The following is a 24,818-nucleotide window of genomic DNA, read 5'->3' as shown; positions in this document are numbered from 1 at the left end:
TGGATTTTATATTACTCTAAGAATCCTCTAAGATGGCCATGCACCTATGGGAACAAGAGGTAGAATTTTATTGCTTTGGAAGTGAAATGTTTGGGTGTCGGGTTACAAGGGAAGAGCTGTGATGGGTAAGGGTTGACTGTCAACTTAACAGACTTTAGAACCAGGTGGGAGTGGCCTTTGTGCATGCCTTTCGGGGACTGTCTTGATTTCAGTAATTAAATGGAAAGAACACCACACTGTTGATGGCATAATCCCTGGCTGGGATCCTGGATGCAGAGAAAGGGCACCGAGCTGCCGCAGCAGCACACATCACTCTGTTCCTCACTCCAGATGCCATGGAGCCAGCTGCTTCAAACTCCTGCCACCATGAATTCAATCTCAACGATGACTCCTACCACTGAATTTTAAGCCAGCACAAGCCTTTTCTCCCTCAGGAAACTAAGACAATGATCTCCCAAAGATGCCCCCATCCTAGTCTCCTGGATTCTGTGAACATGTTACATTGCATGACAATAAGTACCCTGGCAAGTGATTAAATAAAGGCTCTCAATGGAGGGATTTACTCTGTATCACCCAGGAGACCCGGAGAAATCACACTGTTCATTATGGGATTGCAGGAAGGTAAGAGTTTGGTCTGAAGATATCACTGCACTACAAGCCTTATATATAAAGGCAAGAGCCAAAAATCTCATGAATAGAGCAGACACCAGAAGATAGAAAGAGAAAGAAAGGCAGTCTTTCAGAGGGAGGTGGGCTTGATGATGGTTGATTTTAGCCCCAAAAGATTTCTGACCTAACACAATATAATATTACAAATCTGAGCCATTTTAAGCCAGTAAAATTGTATTAATTCATTATAATGACTACAGGAATATAATATAATGACAACTTGGAAATAAACTGTCTCATCAACTACCTTGTCAAAGAATAAACTATCTGAGACTATTATCCTTGCTTATATTACAAGAAATGGCACGTATTTGGAGCTGGGCTGAGAACGTTCACAATTGTGCCTCATCAGTCAATCTCAGGGTGGCTTTGTTCGGTTGTGTATTTTTGAGAGATGGCCCTCCAGTGTAAGAACAGACTGCCATAAAGAGGGATGTGAGAAGAAGAGGTGATGCTCAGCATAATGAGCTAAGTGTCAGCATTAGTGAGGGCACGAAAAATGTCAGAACAGCAGCTGGACGGAAGTTGCACTTGCAGAAGCTCTGAGGATGTGTGATCTCCTCCAGAGTTAAGTTCCGGCAAACCCCCTTTGTGCTCTGAAGGTGTGAACTCGTCCTACACTGGGCCTTCTAGGTAAGGAATACCATTGGGTCAAGGTCGCACACTTTTTGAGTAAATGTGCGGTATTGAATAAAATAATAACATAGAGTACAGACAGCCTGTCTTTCTAGTTTAAACATGGTTAGAATAAAATGGGGTCCTTATTCAAGCACCCACTAACCCCCGAACATCATCACCATCAACTATTTCTATGCATGTGCATGTCCACGTGGCACGTCTGTAATCTGCAGCCACCCTGAGACACTCTGAGAACCACATAACCCCGAAGGAAGGGCTGCAGCACCACTATATTTTATTTAAGAAGTTTCTACACAGACAGTGCTCTCCACAGAAAGCTGTGAACTGTTCTATTTCGAGTCTAGCTAGCCTCATGACTCAGATGAAGCCTCTAGCCAAATAGTGGTGCCAGACACTTGCCTGGTCTCTCAGGACAGCTGGTGCCACGGGAGTGAGCCGGAAGCGTGAGGGAGCTCCTGGGGAGGCTGACAAGTCTCCTCCATGGCAGTCATGCACTCGGCTGTCTGGCCTTTGTTCTGTTCTGAGTATAGTAACTTTAACAAAAGCCCGAAAGGGTACTCTCCCTACATTTGTTGGGAGGAATACAGTTCTAATGGCTAGGTGAGCCTACAGTGTGAATGACGGCACATCATTTTGGTAGCTGGGCTCTATTCACACTGGAAATCTAATTAGGGATAAGAATCATTTTATATAGGGAAAACACATTTCTTTCGAAACTATGTTATTAATGACAGGGCAAACATAGCTTATACCTAGTTTTTACTGAAAAATATTTAAAACTAGATTGAAAGAGAAAGATCAGCGTGATTTGCTTCAGCAATTGAACAGAAGAAAAAATGGAGCAATTATACAAAGCTACCTGTAGTGCGGATGACAATACCTTCATCTCATCATCCCATCAACATGATGTCGATGAAGACAGGAGTTTGAAGATTATAACCCACAGGCCAGATAGAGTCCTACTGCCATCTGTTCTTGTTTATACTACAAGCTAAAAATGGCTCTAACAAAAAGGATAAGACAATTTTATAACATGTGAGTATTCTGTGGAGCACAGTCGGACGATCATCCATCGTTCGGATATTGCCTTTGGTGATACTGATCACATAGTCCACCATAAAATCACAAGTAAGAAACAGATGTTCTCCTTCAATACCCTGATGGGTTGAGTCTTTCAGAGGTCCTCTGTGGAAGGCTCTTGTCCTGTTCCCTGTCTTCTCCTCCTTCCAATGTCTATCCTGTTTGCCCTTCTGAATGAAAATTAAGTATATTCCCTAGGATCCTCCTTGTTGTTTAGCTTCTTTAGGAATATAGATCTTAATATGATTATCTTGTATTATATGTCTAATAACCACTTATAAGTGAGTATATACCGTGTCTGTCTTTCTACTCCTGGGATACCTCACTCAGGAGGATTTTTTCTAGTTCCCACCATTTGCCATCAAATTTCATGATTTCCTTGTTTTTGATTGCTGAGTAGTATTCCATTGTATAAATGTACCACAATTTCTGTAGCCATTCCTCAGTTGAGGGGCATCTTAGTTGTTTCCAGATTCTGGCTATTACAAATAAAGCTTCTATGAACATAATTGAACAATACTGAAACTCATAGCCAAATTCTGGGCAGAGTGCCAGAATCCTTATGGAAGAAGAGAAAGATATAAAGACCTGGAGAGGACAGAAACTACATAAGGAGAAGAACAAAGGCAAAAACAAAACAAAACAGGGCCCAGGGCATCCTTCAGAGACCGATACTCCAACCAAGGACCATGCATGGAAAGAACATAGATCCCCCTGATCAGAGGATGCCCATAGGCTTCTCAGTTCCCAAGTGAGCTCCTTAGTAAGGGGAACAGGGACTGTCTCTGACATGAACCAAGTGGCTGGCTCTTTGATCACCTCCCACTGGGATATATAGCCTTGCCAGGCCACAGAGGAAGATGATCCAGATAGACCTGATGAGACCTGATAGGCTAGGATCAGATAGAAGGGGAGGAGGACCTCCCCTATCAGGGGACTAGAGGATAGGGTGAGAAGACAGAGTGTGGGTTGGACTGGGAGGAGATGAGGGAGGGGGCTTTAGAGGGAATACAAAACAAACAAATTATAATAAATAAATAAATAAATAAATAAATAAATAAATAAATAAATAAATGCAATTAAAAAAAAAATTCCCTAGGGCTTCACAGAAAAGATGCTGTCCCAGGGTTAGATGCTTGGGCTCCAGAACCAAGACACCAGTGTCCTGTACTGTATGTCCTTGTTATTTCAGTTTCTTGCCCCAGCTCTGTCAGCTTCATGCACAACAGAGGGAGACCACAAGGAGCTGGAACATGAGAACCTGTACAGCATGTGAAGGGCAGTCCTGGACTCCTGCTGAGGTGAGCATCCTGAGTACTATAACAACTGCTGTTTATGATCTTGGCAATTATACAAATGTGTCTTCACAGGGTATGACACTCTACCAACTTTCACTTTACTGGACATTATGGTTGATAGTAATTTATAGTTTCACCAACTCTAAAAATTATCTTTTCATTCATTGGTCATAACACTTTTGAAAAGTGTCTCAGTCTTCTTCCCAAATGAAGACAGTCGTCAATTATTCTGACACAATAATGACCATTAATTACATGTTTACAACTCTAAGAACTGTCTTCTTTAAGACCTGTATCTTTTTGTATCCTCATGTTTCAAAACTATTTCCAGAGATGTATCCCAGCAAGAAACTGTGTCAAATGAGATGATCTATTCTAGAGCTTTCCTCATCCTTGATGCTTAAACCAGAACTCACCAAGGTCAAGCACAGGCAAGTGCTAATTAAGTGACCACTTGCTGACTTGTACTTGGTACTATTTATGTTAATTCACCTAAAGATTCTTTGAATCAAAAGATTTTCAGCTTATTAGTCTAACCTAAGTTCCCAAATAATTTTTAGTCGTGTAAGTGGACGACTTACCGTGACAATTTCCCTTGATCATAATGCCTTTATTTCATTTGAAACAACCACAAATATCTCCAGTTAATGCATTAAATATGAAAGTGCTTGCTGAAGAGACTCAATTTATTAATGATTCGGGAAAACTTCCTAAAACATCTATTTGGAATTCATTTATAATTTATTTTGCAGCTTAGTTTCAGCTCCCACGGGGCAAATATTTTTCAAGTATTACTGTTTTAAATCCCTCCTTTGTATTTTCTCACAGACGGATATTCTTTGCCCCAGAATATATTCTAAACTTCCTTAAAGCACCCATCCATCTAGTGTAGTTTAATGTGCATTTCCTGATAAGATGACAGTAATGGGCTTTCGGATATGGCAGACTGTAGTGCGCGGCCAAACAGAAGAATAATTACTAAACATAATGGCTGGCTCTAAATTGAACAAGAAGCACCGAGTCCATCATAAATATTTATTAGAGAGTAACCATGGTAATTAATAAGTCCAGTCATCAACATAAGGGAAGAAATGTCACCTTAATATCCAATCATGGTGAGTAAATCCTCACAACTGACCTCCTGGAGAGACACAGTTGGCCAAATGTATAGTCTCAGGATGAAACCCAGACATCGGCCTGAGAGGAGAGTGAGATGAAAAGACTGAATGTGGCTGCTGACCACATGTCCCTGAGGCAGGGGCGATGTGAGGTCTCTAATCCCGACAGCCGAACCCTGCTGGTGGCTAACGTCAATGTGTAGAAAACCTTGGCTCGGGGTCTAGCTCTCTGAAACCATGTTCGTGTTACTTAAGCTCTCTGCATCAGCTGCAGAGAGACAAAAACTTCTTAGACGAGTTGTTATGAAGACAGAGCTGTGGTAGTGTGCTGGATGAAACACAGAGCCTAGAGCCCAAAGCAACGTGCACATTCACCCACGAGTGAATGCTCTGCTGTTGCAGTCTCCACAACACTCGGAACTTTTGCCACTGCCTCCATCCACTGCGGTCCTTCTCTCTATTGCTGTAATACCAGAGCAGTCACATTACCAAATTAGCCATTACGTGAAGAGAGGTAGAACAAGAGGTCAAACCCACATCAATTTATTGTACTTCTCGGCAGATTCTGCAGAATTAGATTTCAGACAGAAGATTGGCTAGGGAAGGACGGAGAATGAGCAAAGAGCTTGCACATATTCAACGGATAGTCAGGACCCCAAAGTACAATCGCTGCTACCCCTCCTCACTCCTCCATTTACATGGATATTGTCTACTATGGACCAGTAATTAAAAAGTATTAGGAAGACACCGCGTTTGCAGGAGAAACACCATGGAATGGGGTGATCAACACATCATGACGAATGTAGGAATTATTGAGAAAAGAGATCAAAAGGCTTCAATTACTTCCCCTTCTCCCAAAGACCTTCAGCCTCTGTATACAAGAGTTCAGAGAAAACCCGACCCTCATTTTAATATCTCCACTCTGGAGGGGCATTAAGGAATGGATTTTGAGTTGATACTTTTGATCCTCGTGTCTTCTTAGAAAATGGTCAGTTCACAGATCTCTCCTGTACCTTACAGGGCAGGACAAGTACTTACACTTTGGCAGGGATTGCTGAAGGAAGGCAGAGTGTAGGGGCTTCAGACAAGTTCTGTCAGAAAACACAGGCAGCAAGAAAGAGGCAAGAGCTGGGTGTGAGACCTCAAGACATTTAAATACGTTCCAGCACTGGTACATTTTGATAAGCTGCTTGATATGTAAGATGGCTACATGAATAAACATATTTAACTCTAAAATCCAAAAGGCCTTCTATTATGCTCAAATCATAGAGATAACAATTATGGCTTTAAAACTTTCACAGGTACTACATTTTCTTCAATTCTTTTTCCTCCAATAAGGAGAAACGATTTCCATAAATGAAAAAGAATAAGGAGAAAAATAAAATGTTGTTTCGTAATGATCAGCTAAGTGTTCAAAAGATTTTAAAAACTCAGCACTGAAATGGTAAATGAGAATATAATAAATTCACCCAGAGAGATAAATTTTTTAAATTATATTTTAAGATAATAAACATGTTAATTTAATATGTTTACATATTAAGCCAGCAACAAATGATCTAGTGCGAACCAGAATACATTTCTTAGGAGTATCAACAAATAGTCCTTTAATAAAAATCTAGATCATTTTTATGTTACTAAAATTGAAATGCAATAAGTTTACAATGTAAGCTGTTAACTAAACATGACAGTTGTAAATGTGAAACTGTGGCAGAGCCAATGTGATAAGCAATATACTTCAAACCTTGTGCCAGGAAGGAAACAATGATGAGCCAAAATGAAGCCGTGACTATTACACTTAAAATAAAATTTAAGACATAATGTTGCCAAAGCATTATGGGAGACAACAGCTACTTGGTTCCTGAACACACTTGTTATTTTATTCATCTGAAAAACAAATAGCCCTGCCATGTGCGCTCCTGATAATCGCTGGAAAAGCCCCACACTTGTCTCTGAATTCCACCGAACTCATGAACCTGTAACTGTATAAAATGAATTATTCAAATTAAAGATAAAGCAAATGAAATAAGATTTCATTTAAACTGCATCAAACTGACATCAAACAAATACGTTTTTAATACAATGCCTATTAAAATCAGTTTACTTCGCTGGCTTTATTACTATGAAAACAAACTCTGCTTGGATGGAAAATTGTTTTTAACTGTTATTCCTTACAAGATATAATTAAGCCAAGCCTGACAAATGCTTTCTGCTCTCTGCATAAAAAAGACCAAATGATTTCCTCTCAGGAAAATTTCATTTCGAAGGCTTGTCTTCAACAAGGACAAGGTGCAAATCTGTTCAACGTCTTGGTTTAGCTCTAACCTTTGGCTACAGTGACCAAAGCGGTTTCTGTTTTCTTATATCAAAATCAGAAAACAAAAACTCAAAGAAACCATGACAATAATTTCAATGAAAACTTGTTAATGGAAACAAAAAAAGACAAAATCTTTTTTTTTTTAAGAAAAGAAGAAGAAAGAACTTACAGAATATCCAGGTAGAAATGTCTTAGAGTCTTCCATAGTAATGGTTTCTAACCCAGAAACTGCCTATTTCACATACAAACACCCAAAGTCGTGCAGAGAGAATGGAAAGCAGGTGGAGGTTTGAAGCAGCATCCTGTATCTAGACTCTCGCTAGCTACCCAGCCTCCAGCATCAGGGAAGCTGTTAGCTTGCATCCTCTACTGGCAGAGGGCAGTCACTGAGGCCAGATCCATGATGGCTCTTCTCACAGAAAACTACTCTGCATCAGATTTAAAAACGGGGGAAGGTGAAGGAGATGACAAGATGAAGGAAGCAGAGTAAATACGGGGGGTTGGAGTAGAAAGCGAAGACGTACCTTTACCCTGTGGTCATCAGCATCCACAATGGTGGCGACACGAATTAACCGTGGATTCCGCTTGTCCACAGCTTCCAGCTTCATGTTTGGCAAAAAGCCGTGTGGAGGCCTCTGCAATGCCACAGAGCAACAAGTCAGTGAAGGGCCAGCAAGTCAGATTCCCGCCGAATTGGCCCCAGCCTCATGGCTGTGGTGCAGGCACAGAGATCTCTAACAAAATTGGGGTTTAATTTTAAGAGTACATGAGAGTTTATGCATATTTTCAAATCAGTGTTATAAAAGCCTTTAAAGACCAAGAAAATTTTTGGCTATTTTAGAGACAGCAACAAAACAAAAAGACAGATACAGTTTCTCACTGCGGTTTTTGTGTTAGCTTAGACTTTTTTTCTGAAGTTAATATAAGCTAAGATACTGCTTGCTGTTCTCACTGCCCACTTAAACTTGTGGAGTAAGAGGCGATTTATTTATTTAGCAAATCACTCAGAAAGGTAAACATGGTATTTTCTAAATTTAACTTTTAGATATTCTGAGAGAAAAAAAGCTGTTTAAACTGAACTTTAAGACTCTCTTAAAATATAATCATGATGAAATTTAAAGCCATGTGCTACTCTTTCACTATTTTACCTATAATATTATGTTTAAGTCTCAAGAAATTGAGACCGAGAGTGATAAAAATAGAAGCAATAAAGAGAATCGAATGGGTAACCAACCCACTGCGAAAATGTACCGGTCGATAGTGAGACTACTCCAGCGGTTTGTATCAGTTAGCCGCAGGCTATCCTTCAGAAGCTATTTCACACGAAAAGTGTTTGGCTGACTTTATGGGAAGCAAAAGTGTACTGAATGCCTCAAGTCTAGCAGTGGCAACAGGCAAATAAAACTCCATTAACGTGTGAGTAATAAATGGTTAAGCCGTTCTCTGGTAGATGGTAAACTTCACCCCAGGTTTATGGAAGTGTATTTTCTCTTCAAAGCGTTGCTACACCTAATAAATGAACTGTGTCAGCATAAATAGGTGTATGAGAAGTTTTCTTTTCTCCCCAAGATCACTGTCACCCACAGGAATTTGATTATTTAGCATCTTAGATATCCAATATATATATTTGTGCTGAATGCAAGATAACCCCAAAACCAAAAGTGCCTTTGTTGCAAAATATTACAATCGTTTTATTTTCTTGAATCTTTCCTTTGAGAAAATCAAATGAAGACTTGGAAAAAGGTAAGAGAGAAGGGAAGCTCCCAAACATTAGGCACCTTTGTTTGCTAAAGCTTTGAAGTCTTTGAAACTCCTGTAATGCCAGGACTTGCAGGTCCTTTCCTCTGTGCGCCTACATCCAGCCGTTACATTTCTTAGGAAAATAGAACAGCTTTGTGTTTCAAATCTTGTCTAATCCCCTGAAAATATTCAATAAATACGATTTATAAATAAATGAGGATACCTAATATATAAAGATCTGATTAAAGATAAACCTTTAAGCCCAGCACTTAAGAGAGAGGTGGAACTCTGTGAGTTCAAGGCCAGCATGGTCTACAAAAAGAGGTCCGGGGTAGAGAGGGCTACATAGAAGTACCTTGTCCCCCCAAAAAAAATTTAAAAAAAAAGTAAAGTTGAGTTAGGAGGATATAGAGTTTGGAAAAGAATAGTATTTTAAAAACCACTGCTTTAGAACACAAATATTTCTAATTTTATCACTTTTGTATGTAACATCTTTTATAAATTAATGTCTTCCTAGTTAAACCCTAAACAAATAGACGTGTGTAAATATGAATTGCAAACATCGGTATTCTCTCAATTGCTAGAACAAACACTGCCCTCATGTAGATAAATCTGTGCTCATTAGACTCCATCCACTATTTCACCTATTTGATTACGTTTATGATCATTATCTAAACAGTCCCTAAGGGGCCACAGGAAGTCCAGAGTTCTCAACACAGTGGGCCCAAAGAAATGGACTTCAGGTTCTCCACCTACAGTGGCTGATGGGGTGCTTCTGGTTAGTGCCTCTGTGTCCTCTGTGACTCTCAATAAAGAACTGTTCTCTATGTTGGAGTTAAGGAGAAACAGCAAATAAGCACCAACTTTGTACCATTAACTGACAGCGAAGCAGGTTGGTTATGAAGTTATCACCTGGACGTAAGAACTAGACCTCTGTAAAGCAGCAGTGGCAGCCAGGCTCACCTGCGGGACATTGTGGAGTCTAGAGCGTGCACCACGGGAACTCACCGTGTTGAAGGCTTTGGCAGGGACTGCCTTTGCTTGAGTAGCTCGCAGGTAGTCTGTCCAGGAAAAGTTATCTCGTTCAGGATAACCTGAGAAAACACACACACACCACACACACACACACACACGTCAGAAGATTTATCACAGATCCCCATGGGCTTTGAAAGCCTACAGTAGTGCTGTTACCTGAAGGCACGTCAGTCTTCTGCTAACCTCTGAGAGGACTAAAGCAAATGTGTGCAAGCACTCAATAACTACTTCATTCATTCACTCCAGGTGGTGTGGCCAGAATTTGGGGGCCCTAAGTGGAATCCCAGGACTCTGACTCCTTAGAACTGAGACAAAACCTAGCATCAGCCATCTGACTTTGTACCATGAACCCGAAGAGAAATTCTAAGACTCTTTCCAACCCTTCTGATAATGCTATGCCTAGTTGCATTCTATTCGTGTTATTAAAACTGTATAACTACAATGTTCCAAAACAGCTGTACTTGTTATTGCATTTTATTTTATTTTTTTTTGGGTTTCTGAGACCGGCTGACACTAAGTAAAGCTAGTGATCGTCTTGTCTCCACCTCCTGAAGGCTGAGACTGTTGGAACAGGCACACACAAAAAGTAGCTCACCACCGATTTTAAAACTATACATAAAAGATGCTCAGACGCATATGTACAAATTCAAAAGTACACGCTTGACATGTTTTAATGAACTGAATTGCAAAGTGTTTATTTTTAGCTCCTTATTTATTAATGAAGGTATTTTATATTATAAGCCTATTTTTGTTGCTCCTGAGTACAGTATTAGAAAACTCTATACAGTTGTATGCATAAAGTGTTCTTTTAGTTTTACTTGTAAAAATTACAATCCAGTTGAATCCTTGTCAATACATGTCAGAGATATTGCAGGTGATGAATACTTGTGTTTAAATATTTAAAATACCGAGTCTAAGAAGGGAATAGGAAGGCATAGGTGATATGAACAAGGGAAACACTAGGGGGTGTTAATTGTGAATTGGGAGGAAGAATAATACAGAAGAAAAGGAAGGGGGGTGGAAGGATAAATAATCCTAAAGACTCTTAAGAAAGACACAAGGAGTCATATTGCTTTATATTTATCTGAAATTATACACAGAGACACACGATACACATACTACACACACATACAAACACACACACACACTATAGGTGATGATGCTGACCCCAAGAGCCATAGACAATCTAACAAATGTCCAGTTCTAGGCATGAGAAATATCCTCTTAAGCTGTTGGTCAGTGGAGTCTGAGAGACTCCAGAAACAGTACAAGCTCTTGCTGCTGTGCATGGTGCCTCCCAGAAGGTGAAGGGAAGTCCCTGCAGCTGAAGATGCCATGTTCTTCAGACCCAGGACTCAGACATGAGGGCTTCTTTCTGGTGTAACAGGGGACCAACAAAAACTCAGCATGTAAGTGTTGAAAGGTTTACAACTGACGTGCAATAATACAATCTGGCTATGTTATTCAAAAATCTTTTTTTTTTTCCTGACAAAATATATGGGATGGTTTGGAACAAAGAAAGGGAATGGGAAATGATATAATTATATTATGGTCTTTAGAAAAACAAAGAAATGTATATATTAAAAAAAAAAAACCTAACATGGTATACTAAGTCTCCATGTACTTCCCTATAATTTTTTGCCAGTGTTGCTGATCATTTTCCTTCATTTTCAAACATCTTATGAAAAACGTATTTAAAGGACATAAGCCAAGTGGACAGCCTGAACATTATTCACAGCCTATGTACGACCAGAGCTAGGTCAAAACAAGTGTGTCCTGGAGAACTACTCATGGGCATCCCTACTATTACTTCCTGATCCTCACCACTCTCCTCCAGAAGACCCACCCTTCCCTGCACCCAAGGGCTGGCTTTGCTAGCTCTGTGTTCCCCAGTGCACAAACACCGTCATGCACCGAGTCCCATGTGTGTCAAATATATGGCACTCTACAGTACTTGGCTAGTATCTGCAGAGTGCATGAAATTCACCTCCCAAGAGGTCATTGGCCTTTCATATTTCGATGCTCAGGAATGACAAATGGGTGAGCTAAGATGATGCTGGAGCACATATCCCTACAGTTCCAAGCAGGACTCCGACGTAAAGGTATCCCCTTTTGGTGCTAGTAGTCTCAGAAGTACCACAGGAACAGGATGGCGTGACTACACCACACTGGCCAGCGCTCCGAGAAGAATGAATCCTGGATAGTGCTAATTGATCACCATCTGACTGGAATTGAGAAGGCCATACAAATAAGGGAAATGTAACAGTTGGATGCTTGTTCCCCATCAGGAAGTTCAGAATATGGGTAAGAGCAGCTTCAAACCCTTGATAAGGGGACCCTTGACTATCTTCACCAGACACTGAAGCAGAAACGTAGTTTGACCCCTGTAACCCTGTAACATTCATCTCAAAGTTCTCGAATTATAGGCAGCAGCAGTCCTTACAGGCCTAACATCCTGGCCTCGGTGAACTTCCCATAGAGAAGTATCATAACCACCATTATACTTATAAACAATGAAAGACTCAAAAATCATAGGTATGCTAGGCAATGTTAAAACGATGGACAGCAGTTCAATTTAACAACCAGAAGAAAAAGGGATCTTCTAATAAGGTGTGGGTCCAATCGGGATAAAGGAAATACAGACCACGTACATGGATGTTGAATGCACATTAAAACCAGCCAGTCATCCCAATGGCATGGACCATAAATAACGCCAAGGCATCATACAAGTAAATGAAGCACAGTACGTTCTGCTTCACACAAAGACACCAAGTTTTGTTCTGAGCGAGAGAGGCCTGGCATTTTACGTGACTTATCCAAAAGAAAACAGCTAAAAGTGAGATCAAAGCTGCAGCTCAGGCCTCCTGACCTGCTGCTTTGAGGCTTACTGAGTGCTGTTGCAACCCCTGTTCAAGAGAAATTACTAAGAAATCAAGGGTTATGTGTCTAGTAGCAACTAAGCTCTGAGCTGGCTTGTCTCAATATCATAACAGGCTGGATTATCAAAAAATGCCCAGAGGACAGCACTTATTCATTGCTCTGTTTTGGATCTTGAATGGAACTAAAATGAAGTAGGTCATCCCAGCATCCAGGTCTTTAACAGGAGAGCTGTTCCAAACAGAAAGTGGCACTCTACAGAAGTCAGCCTCTCCCTCCCTCCCTCTCTCTCTCCCTCCCTCATTCTCCCTCTCTTTCTCTCTTTGTCTCTCTGTGGGGGAGGGGTGAAGCTGTTGGAGTGGGGTACTTACTTACCACACCTCAAGTGGCGATTGCTGTGACCCCGTGCCAGGGCTGTAAGATCTAGCATGCAATTTCAGATGCCTTAATCCCTACAAAGTCTCCTTCAGATCCACTTTGTTCTCTGAAGTAGCAAACAAACGTTAGAACAAAGCTCTCATAATTACAGCGCCACTGATGTCAAAATTCTTGTTCGCATATTCAACCCCACACAATTAAAGGGGTGGGAGGGGAGACTTTCTAACAAAATAACCAAAAAAGACTGACCACAGGCTATCAGTTCTGTCACCTGGGCACCCATAACTCTTTGATGTTTCAATTGGAGAACTGTGCCTCTGCCTTTTGTCAAGAGAGACATTTTGTTATTTTTTTCTGTTTTGTTGTTGTTTGTTTGTTTGTTTGTTTTTAAAGATAGTCTTACATGTAGCCTGGGCTACCCACAAACTTCTAGCCATCCTCCTGTCTTCTGAGTGTTGGTATGGGTATAGAGCAACGTGTCCAGTTCGGAGAGCTCACTTTGCAATTGTTTTGCTCAAAACCTGCAGCTGAGTTTAAATCGATGCAGAATATATTATGTAAACAAAATAACACAGCTCTGTGTCTAGCGAAATCACCAGCAACGAACGAGTCTGTATCGCTTTCGATCTCCCTTGTGCTTGCTGTAGCCTGCTGTCTGCTTTCCAGGGGTTATAATGACTCAGGACCAGGTAACCAGCATCCCAGGTCTCTTCCCCCTCAACTTTGAATAAAACCTGTAGTTGTTTTGCCTTTCTTTTCACCTCTCACTAACTACAAAATATTTGACTCCGAGTTACTCTCCGACTGCCCGACTATTCCCTTATGTCATTGTTTCATTGTTCTCTGCACAGCCGCAGGCCCCAGCCACTCTTCACACTTATCCGATGCTCACTTACTAGATTTTTTGATGATTAACTAATCCCTGACTACCTCCGACAACACATTTGGGAACTAGCTTATTACCACCAATACAATAGTTCTTTGAGTGATAAATAATTATTACATTTTAACACATTTTAAGACATTTCTTTTTATATGAATCTTGCCATTGCAACTCATCTCTACATGGAAATTGTGAAATAGTTACTGACTACCAACAGTTTTCTATATGTTGTTCAAATATCTGACCTATCTCAGCCGCCTGGTGATTGTGGAGATATAGAGAAAGGACTGCTGTTATTCCTGGAGAGTAAATTATAATGTCTTCCCTGGTTTCAAAGATGATAGTAACAGTCTAAGGAAATAACCCTAACTCAGCATTCATTGATAAACTTCAATGTTCAACTTACAGTTTTTAAATGCAGAAATAAACATACACTCTCACTGTTCCTTTCTAAATGTAGCCAAATATCAATAATACATTTACATTTTTTCTTATGTTTTCATGTATGTATTTATGTGAGTGTATGGGAGGGTGGGGTTGCTTAGAAGCTGCCACATGTGAGGTCAAATATCAACTTGTGATAATCAGTTCTCCTTTTCTACCTTTTGAGAACACAAGATGGAACTCAGGTCGCCAGCCTCGGTGACAGGTGCCTTTGCCTGCTGAGCTAGCCAGCTAGCCCCAGTAAATGCATTTTAAAGGAATTCTTAACAAGAGAAAGAGTCTTAAATTAATTGGAAAGAATGCACTATTCAAAACCCAATGATAAGAAAGGGAATGTGGGTATCCTTGAGTATATGTATGCAATCCTTTGGGAAAGGGCAAAATAGGTACAGCCTAGAATGCCAAGGATTCAAGATGTTTTCTTCTGGGAGGAAACTTGAACAGCAACTTTTGGACTCCTCTGCAGCTAGGTACAGTCCTCTCGCTGGGTGGTAACTAATGTATATGAGGTCAACAGACAACTTGTGGTCAAAGAAAGAAGTCACTTTTGAGTTTGACCACTAAAGCCTCCCAGCCACCACGTGTCCCCATCACATTAGGATATTTCCAAGGACCTAGAAAAGTCCCAGGCCCATATCAACGGCAAACAAACAAACAAAGAGGCAAGCAAACAATCCACTACTAACTCATATCAGCATGCTCGTACCATGGGAGACGGGGAAGGTGGTAAATGTGTTAAAGACATGAAGATTTTGAAGTGGTTTAATATACTGGCTATTTCACAGTAACTAGCACAAAGGGATTAGCAGTAGTGCTTTGCGTGGCAGGGATAGCTGGCTGGGGGGAAACAGAAGGCAGCAAAGATAGCGAGTTTTGCAGCTGGGGTGCTATAAATATAATGCTACTTAAGCAAAATAATTAATTCATTAAGGCACAACAAAGACAATAATACAGTCACAGTGAAAATAGATTAGAAGCCAATGGGTTATGACAACAAATATTTCTGGAAGCATGAAAAGCAAGCCAGTGAATGAAAACTGACCTACGAGTACCAAGAAAGCCCAGACAGAAACCTTTTCAAGAAAAATGCCAAAATAAGGAGCAGGAAAATGATGAGACTCCAGGAACTGCAGCCACTAGACACTTCCTCAGGAAGTACCAGGCAGCCGAAAGCAGACGGTTGCTTCAAGTTCTGACAGGCGCTGTTAGATAGACCCTAGCTACGACACACAGGTGTTCTGAGTTCTCCACATCCGGATCATCCATTCCCAGTTGTTGTGCACTACTGTTTTGTTGTTTGTGGACAGTAGCTACCTGATGGACACAGACAGGTGATGCACACTGCAGCTCTATGCCTCTTCTTGATGAGTCGTGGTGCTCACCATTATGCCATGTGCTCACTGGCCATTCACATATCCTCTATGGAGACGTATGTGTGTAAATCCTCTCCCTTTTGTTGTTCCAGTTCCTCTTTGTGGTGCTGTGGCTCAAACCCAGGGCCTTGCCCATTCTAGGCAAGCACCGTACAGTGTGTCACCAAGCTACATCCCCAGGGCATTTAGCCCAGTTTTGAATTGGTTTGTTTTGATGTTGAGTTTTAGGCTTTCTCTTTACATTCTAAATATCAACCCCTTATTAAATATATGAGTTGTAAATATTTTTTTCCTGTTCTTTCAGTATCCTATAAACCTCCTTTGCATATACTGAAGGTGATCTTTGGCAAGCAGAAGTATCTAATCTTCATAAAATCCAACTGTTTTTTTTTTTTTTTTCTCTTGATTCCTTTGGCTTTGCTGCTATAGTTAAAACAAAACAAGAAAACACCAGCAGATACAAAGGCATAAAATTCACCCCTGTGCTTCCTCTTGCAAGTTTTAATAGATAAGCTTTTAAAGTTTGGCCTTTGAAGATTTTGAAGCCATTTCTCCATATGGTTTAAGCTAAGGTTGCAACTTTTGTTTTGCATGTAAATAACCAGTTTTCCTAATGTAACTTCGTTCCTCATTGAATGGCTTTGACACACTTTTTAAAATCATTTCAGCATGTATTTGAAAGTTCATCTTCAGGTCTCTACTCTCTTCATCTGATCTTGTCCATCTAGATCCTTCTGTGGGTGTCATGGTGTCCACAGAATGCAGTGAGAGTTTAGTTCTTTCCTGTTTGGACAGCTGTTATCCCATTAAGATGCATGAACTATGGGATGAGTTGTTATTCTCTAGAAAAGAGATCTTGCCTGAGGAGAAACCAGGCTTAGTTCCCTGTCCCACCAGCCTACAAAGCCAGAACAACAAACTCCAGAAAAAGTGATCATCCAGGACTTCTCAGTCAGACACTTGCCAAACTGAGTGAGCAGCAATCCCAAAGCATCCATGTCACACTGACTCTTCACAGAGCCCTGACAAAGGCCCCACCTCCTCTCTTCACTTACTCTCTATATTACTCAGGGTCTTCTCAAGGAACAGAACTGACAGATGCAATAATATGTATGTATGCACATGTATGTATGAATACATATGTAATACACAGACACGATTTATTAGAGTGGGTTACAGTGCATTCCTGGCTGTCTCCTAACAGAAAGGCCAAGGCTCCAGAAGTTGTTCAGCCTAGGAGACTTCACAGTTTGTAAATCGTAATCTAGTGCTGGAGTCTCAGGGAGGTCCTAAAGAACTGCCCATTGTTTTCAGTATCCCTTCTAATTCAGCAAAGCGATGCCTCAGCAACAAGTCAGATGAATGTGCTAGCAAGGAGTGAGGCAAGCAGGCAAAAGCAGAGCCTTCCTTCTTCCTTCTTTCTATGTGGTCCAGAAAGCGTGGCCCACATTTAAGGTGGATCTTCTGACCTTAGATGGTCCAAATTTTGTATGGGTCTTCTAACTCAAATAAAACAACCAAGAAAAATCCCTGTAAGTGTGTCCAGCTTCTTGGATGTTTAGTTAATTTCAGGTATAGTCAGGTTGATAACCAAGATTGGTTTTCCCATGTCCACATGGCATCCTTAATTTCCAAATGAAAAAAAAAATGATACACCAAGACATAATCTCTCCTAAGTGACAATATATCCCACCCTGTTTCTTCCTAATGGTGTCCTCTGATCTGGCCTACATTTTGTCAACTGAATTTCCCTGTGGCCTCCGTTATAAACTCATCAATCTCTCTGCCTTCCTAACTTCTTATTAATATTCAAACACTGAACTGAGAACCATTTCAATCTCTGGTTCTCTAGAATTTAAAGATAGCAAACACAATACGGAAATGATAATTCTGTCACAAAACCACACACTACTATAAAATTCTCCCCACAAAGCAGTTCTTCCTCTTTTGGGACAGGTGCTGGCCCTTTGATTAATCACCTTGCTATTCTTTGTTACAATCAGAGATTCATTTAACAAATGTACAGCCATCTCGATCTGCCACCAGCTTTAATGTCAAGGAAGGCAGCCCATTTCCCCACATAATCTACATAGCAGATTACAGCAGCCTGTACAAAGTAGGGTCCATGGCTTCTAAGTAGTTCAAAGAGGACAGTGAAAAAGATGGACGGGGCAGGAGAAAGGAGCTGATAAACACAGGGGTACTTGTGGTACTTGAACATTACCATTAGCTAGCATCACTCTAGTTAATCTAATAAATATCAGTGTGTGCTGAAATCTAGTGAGTATAAATTTGGTGAGAGAGAGAGAGAATATTTATATGATCTTGGAGTAACTTCCCAATAGTTATGGATTCATTCCACTGGGAAAAAAAGAATAATTGTACAATGGAGAAACTCCCCTTCAGGCCTGTAACAAAGTTTCCCCTGACAGGAAGGAGCTAGCCAGAAATGCATACACCTGCCAGGATACAACAGAAACAAGCAGGGCCATGGGCATGACTTGTGGTTCACCCTTGTAGAAATGCCAGGAATGCACCTAATCATGAGGAAGTGTGGGACAAACCTGGAGTGAGGAACATGTTCCAGACTAACCGGCCTGGGGTCCACAAAAATGGGAAGTGTGTGAAATCAAGCAGGAGTAGAGAACATTTGTGTTAGTGAGGGAAGCAAAGGAGACAGGAGAGCAATGTGGACCATCAGCATGTTTTTCCACTGATTTGTTTTCCTACGGAGAATGTTAGTTTGTGGCAGGTGAAACTTCGATTTTGGCAGTTTACTATCATTTGGTTTGGCAGGGAGGTCTTTTTTCCTGTTCTCACAGCTGCTCTGAATAATGAGAAGGGCTAAGTTTTAACGTTAAACTCCTTGAAAGGCCATAGGAAAGCTACTTGAACTGAACTTCAGCATCACTTCTTGCCGCATCTCCTCCTGCCAACCAGACCCTTAAGCCATGCGCGTTAACCCTAGTGTGCTTAACTCCACGCACGGAGGGGCTTCTCGAATTTTGTATTTCTTCCACTTCCTTCCATCTGATAGTCCTTCATAGTCCATCAAATTCTGCGTGCCCACCAGAGACTAATTCAGACACTGGCTCTACCGTGAAGCTCTCTTTTGCGTGCCTTGTGCTACCCTAGATATTCTCCTTCTGCTGCATTCAGATGTCCACGTGTAGGACTCTGTGCAGCCCATTGGAAGGGAAGGGAGGGTGAAGGAGTTCAAGATGTTCCCTGAAAGGTCAGCCATGAGATCACAAGCACACAGAGGCAGATTTGTGCGTCCCTCTCGACACCATGTCTCCAACAATGAAAACAGAAGTTGACCTAAATGTCACAAAGTTGCCTTGAAAACAGGCAAGTGTGGGAAAGTCTCTGCCATGGTGGAAAGCTGAGAGAAATGAGAACCCCAATCAGATTCCACTTCATACCCATTATGGTGGTTCAGATAAATAGACAGACAGGCGTCAGTCGAGATGCAGAGAAGTAGGAAACGCCATGCACCGCCTACGGGAATGCGAATGGTGTAGCACCATGCAGAACAGCACAGCGGGTTCTCAATGGCTTGGACACTGTGTTACTAAATTATCCCCAAACTCCAGCCCCAGCTGCAAATGCGGAGAACCAAAAGCACGTGTTCAAGCAAAACCAAACCTCCACAGTAGTTATATTCAGAATATACCCCACGTAGAAGTAACCTGGATGCCTGCCAATGGATAAACAGGCCCACAATTGGGTTTTATCCATTTAGTGATATACGCTAGTGAAAAGGACATTGTGGGTGGAACGGAAATACTATGCTCAAGGAGAGAAGCAGGACACAAAGGCAGCAGACCATGTTCTTGCTCACAAAAAACTATCAAGGGCATTTGTGAAAACACAAGGTAAATTAGTAGTTGTCAAGAATGTAAAACGATAGGATTGGAGAATAATAGGCAGCTCTCTGGGAATTCCTTTTAGGGGTGATGAAAGTGCTGTCAAAATGAGTGTGGTAGTGGTTACAACTCTGCAAATATGGTAAAAGTGCTGACGATGTACACTTAACATGGGTGACATATAGTTGGTGACTTTCACCTCCGTAAAGTAACAGACTCCTCCTTTACAACAAGGTCCCCACTCTGTCACCTGGGAGGCCCTGAGGGTACCTGTGCTGAGCCCAGCTGGAGCAGACTTGCTGTAAGCTCTTCAGAGTGAGCAGCGGTCTGCATTTGCAGAGGCCCTCCAGCCTGGCTAGGCCTATAGGAGACCAGCGCTGCTGCCAGGCTGGTAACAGTCACCGTGGCTGGCAGGGCTTCCTGCCCACCTGCCCGCTTCATGAAGGAGAAGAAGGGGGCAGGGTCTTCCTGTTAATTAGCCACACAGCCTGCTGAAGGAAGTCTCCTGGTACCATTCAATCTGATGAAGAAGACATGCTGATCGATACGGAACAAGGTACAGTCATACACACGCACAAGCTTTCAGGGATTTTTACAAATGGCCGTTCCACTCTAGACACCAGAAATAAGAAAGAAAAGTACCTTTCAGCTGGCAATTTATGGGGTATTCTTAAAGGGAATTGATTTAAATTTTATTTTTATAATTAGCTTACAGCGTATCAAGCTTCCTGATGTTCTTTCACACACACTGAGTTTTAGTTAAAGACTAACCCCTCTATTTCTCTGCCCCTCCCTACGCACACTTTCCCCTTGCACTCCCAGGACCACAACTCAAATTTTCACTGCACTATGTGCAGTGAAAGGGCTGTGTGTTCTATAGCCCTTCTCTTCCTCCCTCCTCAAAGCACCCTCCCTTTCTCCTTCCATGGGGCCCTTTTGAGTTTCCGGGCCTCTACCCACACTCGAAAATTAAATTTTAGCTTCCGAGAAGTAGCTCTGTGATGTTTCATCAAAGGCTGGGGATAGCTTTACTTAATCAAAGCACCACCTGATTTGCCTTACTTATCAGGAGCTGATGCTTAAACGAACGTTACCTGCCCTATGGACACCATTGGTCTCAGTGAGACATGATCATCCTCATGGAGAGGACCACTACTTTTTCAAATGGTTAGAAGGGTTTTCTAAGTGTCTGTCTATTACGCATGATTCATTTTAGCTATCATCTCAGCTGAAGCTTCTCCTAAGGAACAGAAGGCAGCTGGCTTCCAGTCTTCTGTGGAACAGCAATGGAAACCATAGCTTAACACTTGGACATGTATGTATCCAGGAAATAAATTTGCATTTTTTTTTACTGTTTCATGTTTACAAATGGTCCTCCTTTCCTCCCTCCCTTCGTCTTTCCATGACCTCCCCCCACCCCACTCCCTGTTATCTAGATCCCAGGAGAATCTGCCTAAACACACAGGAAGCTACAAAGATCAGCTCAAACCATTCTGCTGTCAAAAGTTTTAATTGCCCCTGGAAGTGCATATGCTTTGGCAAATAAAAAAATACACTTTTTTTTCTGACAAAATTTAATTGGAGACATAAAATTTTATAATCTGTAAACATTAACATATTTATGCTTAAACACGTTTAAAATCCATAGCCTAAGTAAGGTTCAAAAGATAAATTCACTTACTGTAAAATAATTACAATTAATAAAGTTTGGAACTAATTGCTACTAGAAACAAACTAATCAAATGGACAATGTTTAATTTTAGTCTTACTGTGCTTTGTTTAAAATGCTAAAGACATATTGAGTAAAGACTCTCTAATTTAAAATCTATAATATAAAACATTTTGTCATGGAACATCTTTACCTTTCCATCAATTATGAAAGATAACCGTGTTCAATTTTGCATTCTTGTTTCAGGGCCATTTACCTCTGTAGTTGAAGATTGTTCCCTGTTTTCCTGGCTTTTGGGGTTGCTGATGAAAGAGCTGAGATTATTCTGATATTCCTGCTTTGTATGTGGGTTGTCACTTTTCTTTTAGGACTAATGATGTATTTTTCAAATCTCGACTGTGATATGGCTTTCAGCTTATTGCATGCGTTTGGAGCTCTAAATGCCTCTCTTGTTTGAAAGCCTAATTCATTCTCTAGGTCTGGAAACACTTTCTGCTATACTTTCATTAAATAGTAGTCTGTCTATTCCTTTTGACTTTATCTCTTTCAGTTCATATCTTCTACCCAATGAACACCAGGTCTAGCCTCTGAAATATATCACAGAATTCCTAGAATTCTTGATTGTACTCCTTAAGTTTTTCCTTATGTATTTCTGAATATATGCTTGTTTCATCTTTGGCCTCCATCTTGAATTTGTTCTTCAAGGCCTAGACTGGTGATGGGTTTCCTGTCTGACTGACCATTGTTTTCACCTGCAGTTGTTCTTTTTGGCTCTTTCTTAACACTTCAAGTTTCTTCCTGAAGTTTTCAACTATATTTTGCACTTTCTCATATAACTTAATGATCTAGTCACTCTGGAGATGGTCTTGTCAAGGTTTGAGGCAGATTCCCTTAGTTCATGCATCTGTGTCTTGGTCTGTTATGTGGTCACTAGTCTGAATTTTTTCTCAGACATTTCTGTTATCTCTGAATCTGAGTTCTGTTACAGGGGAGCTGGGTCAGGGTAATTAGTTGTGTTGTGATAGTCTTTGTTTCTTTGTTGTGTGTTATGCAGTGATTAAAATGGATTTGCCTTCTGGGTATAATTTCCCCTTCTCCCTACTCTTTTTGGTTGTCTTGTTTTCTGTGAATCTTCCTAGAAGGAAGTCTACACTAAATTAAGCTGTGTAGACTGGAAAATATTGTCATTGATTCCCGGCTAGGATCCCCAAGATGATCCTGTCTTGGCAAGGTTACAACAGGACTTCCTATGAAGCCTCATGTTGACGGCCAGAATGTCTTAAAGGAGTCAAATCTCCATCACACACTGAGCCCTGTGAAACTCATGTTGCTGAAGTCAAACTTCTAGTCCCAGCAATGAATTCTGTGATAACTGGAGTCAAAACCTAGCAAGATATGCTCACAACTGTAATAGTGGCATGAATCTTATTGGGTAACTACTGATTAGATTTAAGGCCCAAAACACAGGAGGAAAGTATAGCCCAGCTATAAATTTGACCAAGACCCCTTTGTTGGGGAGTTTCCGGGCTCCAGAAGTGAAACTACTGTTATTTTGTTACATAAACATAGTATCAAACTGGCTCTGAATTTGTGTCTCTCTCTATATCTGTGTATTACTGCAACTCTCAGTTATCATCAGTAAACCTTTTTACATAGTAAAAGAGAATTCTCAGCTATAAATGGGACATTTATATCATACATCCTTCTCTGAAGAACCTGAGAGCATCAAAGAAAAGCAAGAAGAAGACTTTCAGAGCCAAGGACAGGGAACACTGAAATGAAATAGTGTCTTACGGGTGTGAAAAGACCAGTGTACTCATAAATTCACTGCAACTGTGTGTGTCTGCCAAACCTGTCAATATTCCACCATAAGGTGGGAGAGCTAATGAATCTTCAACCCTAGCTGTGGAGCTACTCGTAGTTGATGGCTGCTAGGAGAGAAGGGTCACTTTTATTTAAAAGATGATTCAGTGGTTCAGTTTTATTTAATCTCTGGTGGGTTGTCCATGCTACAGTGAATGGCCAAACCCACATGTGGACAAAGATTGTACAAGTTAGGTACAATAAGTTATCAAGAGAGAGAGACAGACAGACCAGAGACAGAGACAGAGACACAGAGACACAGAGAGGAAAAAAAACACAATTAGGAAGAGGTGGGTAAGTAAAGGTTAGTTTTAGAAGGAGTTAGAGAAAAGATTGATGAGGGTGAATATGATCAATATACATTCTAAGAATGTGTGAAGTTCTAAAATAACTAATAAAATATTATATTAAAATAATGCCCACACAATAATTACTTCTAGTAAGATTTACCCCAGGAATACAAGATTGGTGTAGCATGAGAATTAGTCATATACTATCATCAAAGTAATAGAGTAAGGTGCCATCTTATTTTTTAAAAGTAAAGAAGCTAAAAACAACAAAAAAAGTTATTTCATGTAATCAAACCTACAAAGACTATCATATTTACCTGTAAAAAACTGAAATCTTTTCCCTAAAATTGGAAGAAAGAAAACTGTATGATTCTACAAGCTCTGTCCAATGGTATCCTACAAGGGCTAAATTAGACAAGAAAGAAGTCATTCATAACACACAGTAATGAAGGAAAGTATCTCCATCTGCACATTATATAATATCACAGATAGAAAATCCTAAGAATTGCCCAAGGAGAGTTTAGAATAATTCAGGAAAGCTTCAGGATAGAAGATCAATATGAAGAAACAAACTATATTTTAATACTAACAATAAACAATCAAAAACCAAAATCAATAAAATTTTCATTTATAACACCATAAAAAAGAATAGGCTCAAGAGATATGACAAGAAAACAATAGACCATATGGATACCCATAAAAAACTTTTCAACAAACTATTAGCAAACTGAATCCAATAACACGTTAAAAGAATGGAATAAAATAAAAATCAAGTAGCCTCCCCCTACCAAGAATACAGCCGTGATTCATCTCAGAAAAATCAATCAGTGGAATGATTACAGGAAAGCACAAAAGAGATAGAAGTATCAAACCGCCTCTATAGATGCAGACAGACATTGGGTAAAATCAATTTGGGTGCACTCATTTTGTTTTATGTGGGAAGGGGGCTGTGCACAGCAGGAGGTGGGTCATGCAAGTAAGTGTTCAGTGGCTGTTAGTGGAAAAGTCTCAGAGAAAAAGAAAATTCCCTTAACCCAGCAAGAGCACTGACTTAAAGCTAGCATTGTATCAGTGATAAGATGTTTGAATGTGCTTCATAAGGAACAAATCAAGCAAGCTCCATGTCCAGCGTTATACTGCAGACACAGGATGAACAATTAGGCAACAAAGACCACCAAAAAGCAATCAAACTGCAAATGAGAAGTAAATGTTCCTCTTCTGACAGACAACATGACTGCATGTCACGAAATACTCAGGGACACAACTTAGACATGGAGTG

At 40.6% G+C, this 24,818-nt stretch overlaps 1 protein-coding gene across 1 annotated transcript in view; it reads right to left on the bottom strand.

Annotated features, from left to right (window-relative positions):
* The window catches only part of L3mbtl4 (L3MBTL histone methyl-lysine binding protein 4), a 344,610-nt gene that overhangs the window by 237,683 nt on the left and 82,109 nt on the right, over positions 1–24,818 (bottom strand). The window contains exons 9-10 of the mRNA XM_055610122.1: positions 9,867–9,952; positions 7,643–7,753 (exon numbers count right to left, since the gene is read on the bottom strand). Coding sequence (XP_055466097.1) covers positions 7,643–7,753; positions 9,867–9,952 — 197 coding nt within the window. The remainder of the gene's footprint in view (positions 1–7,642; positions 7,754–9,866; positions 9,953–24,818) is intronic.

The sequence above is a fragment of the Psammomys obesus genome, unplaced genomic scaffold (genome assembly GCF_907164565.1).
Source record: "Psammomys obesus unplaced genomic scaffold, mPsaObe1.curated_primary_1811, whole genome shotgun sequence".
Classification (NCBI taxonomy): domain Eukaryota; kingdom Metazoa; phylum Chordata; class Mammalia; order Rodentia; family Muridae; genus Psammomys; species Psammomys obesus.
The sequence above is the reverse complement of the archived record's forward strand: the minus strand, read 5'-3'. Positions and strand labels throughout refer to the sequence as shown.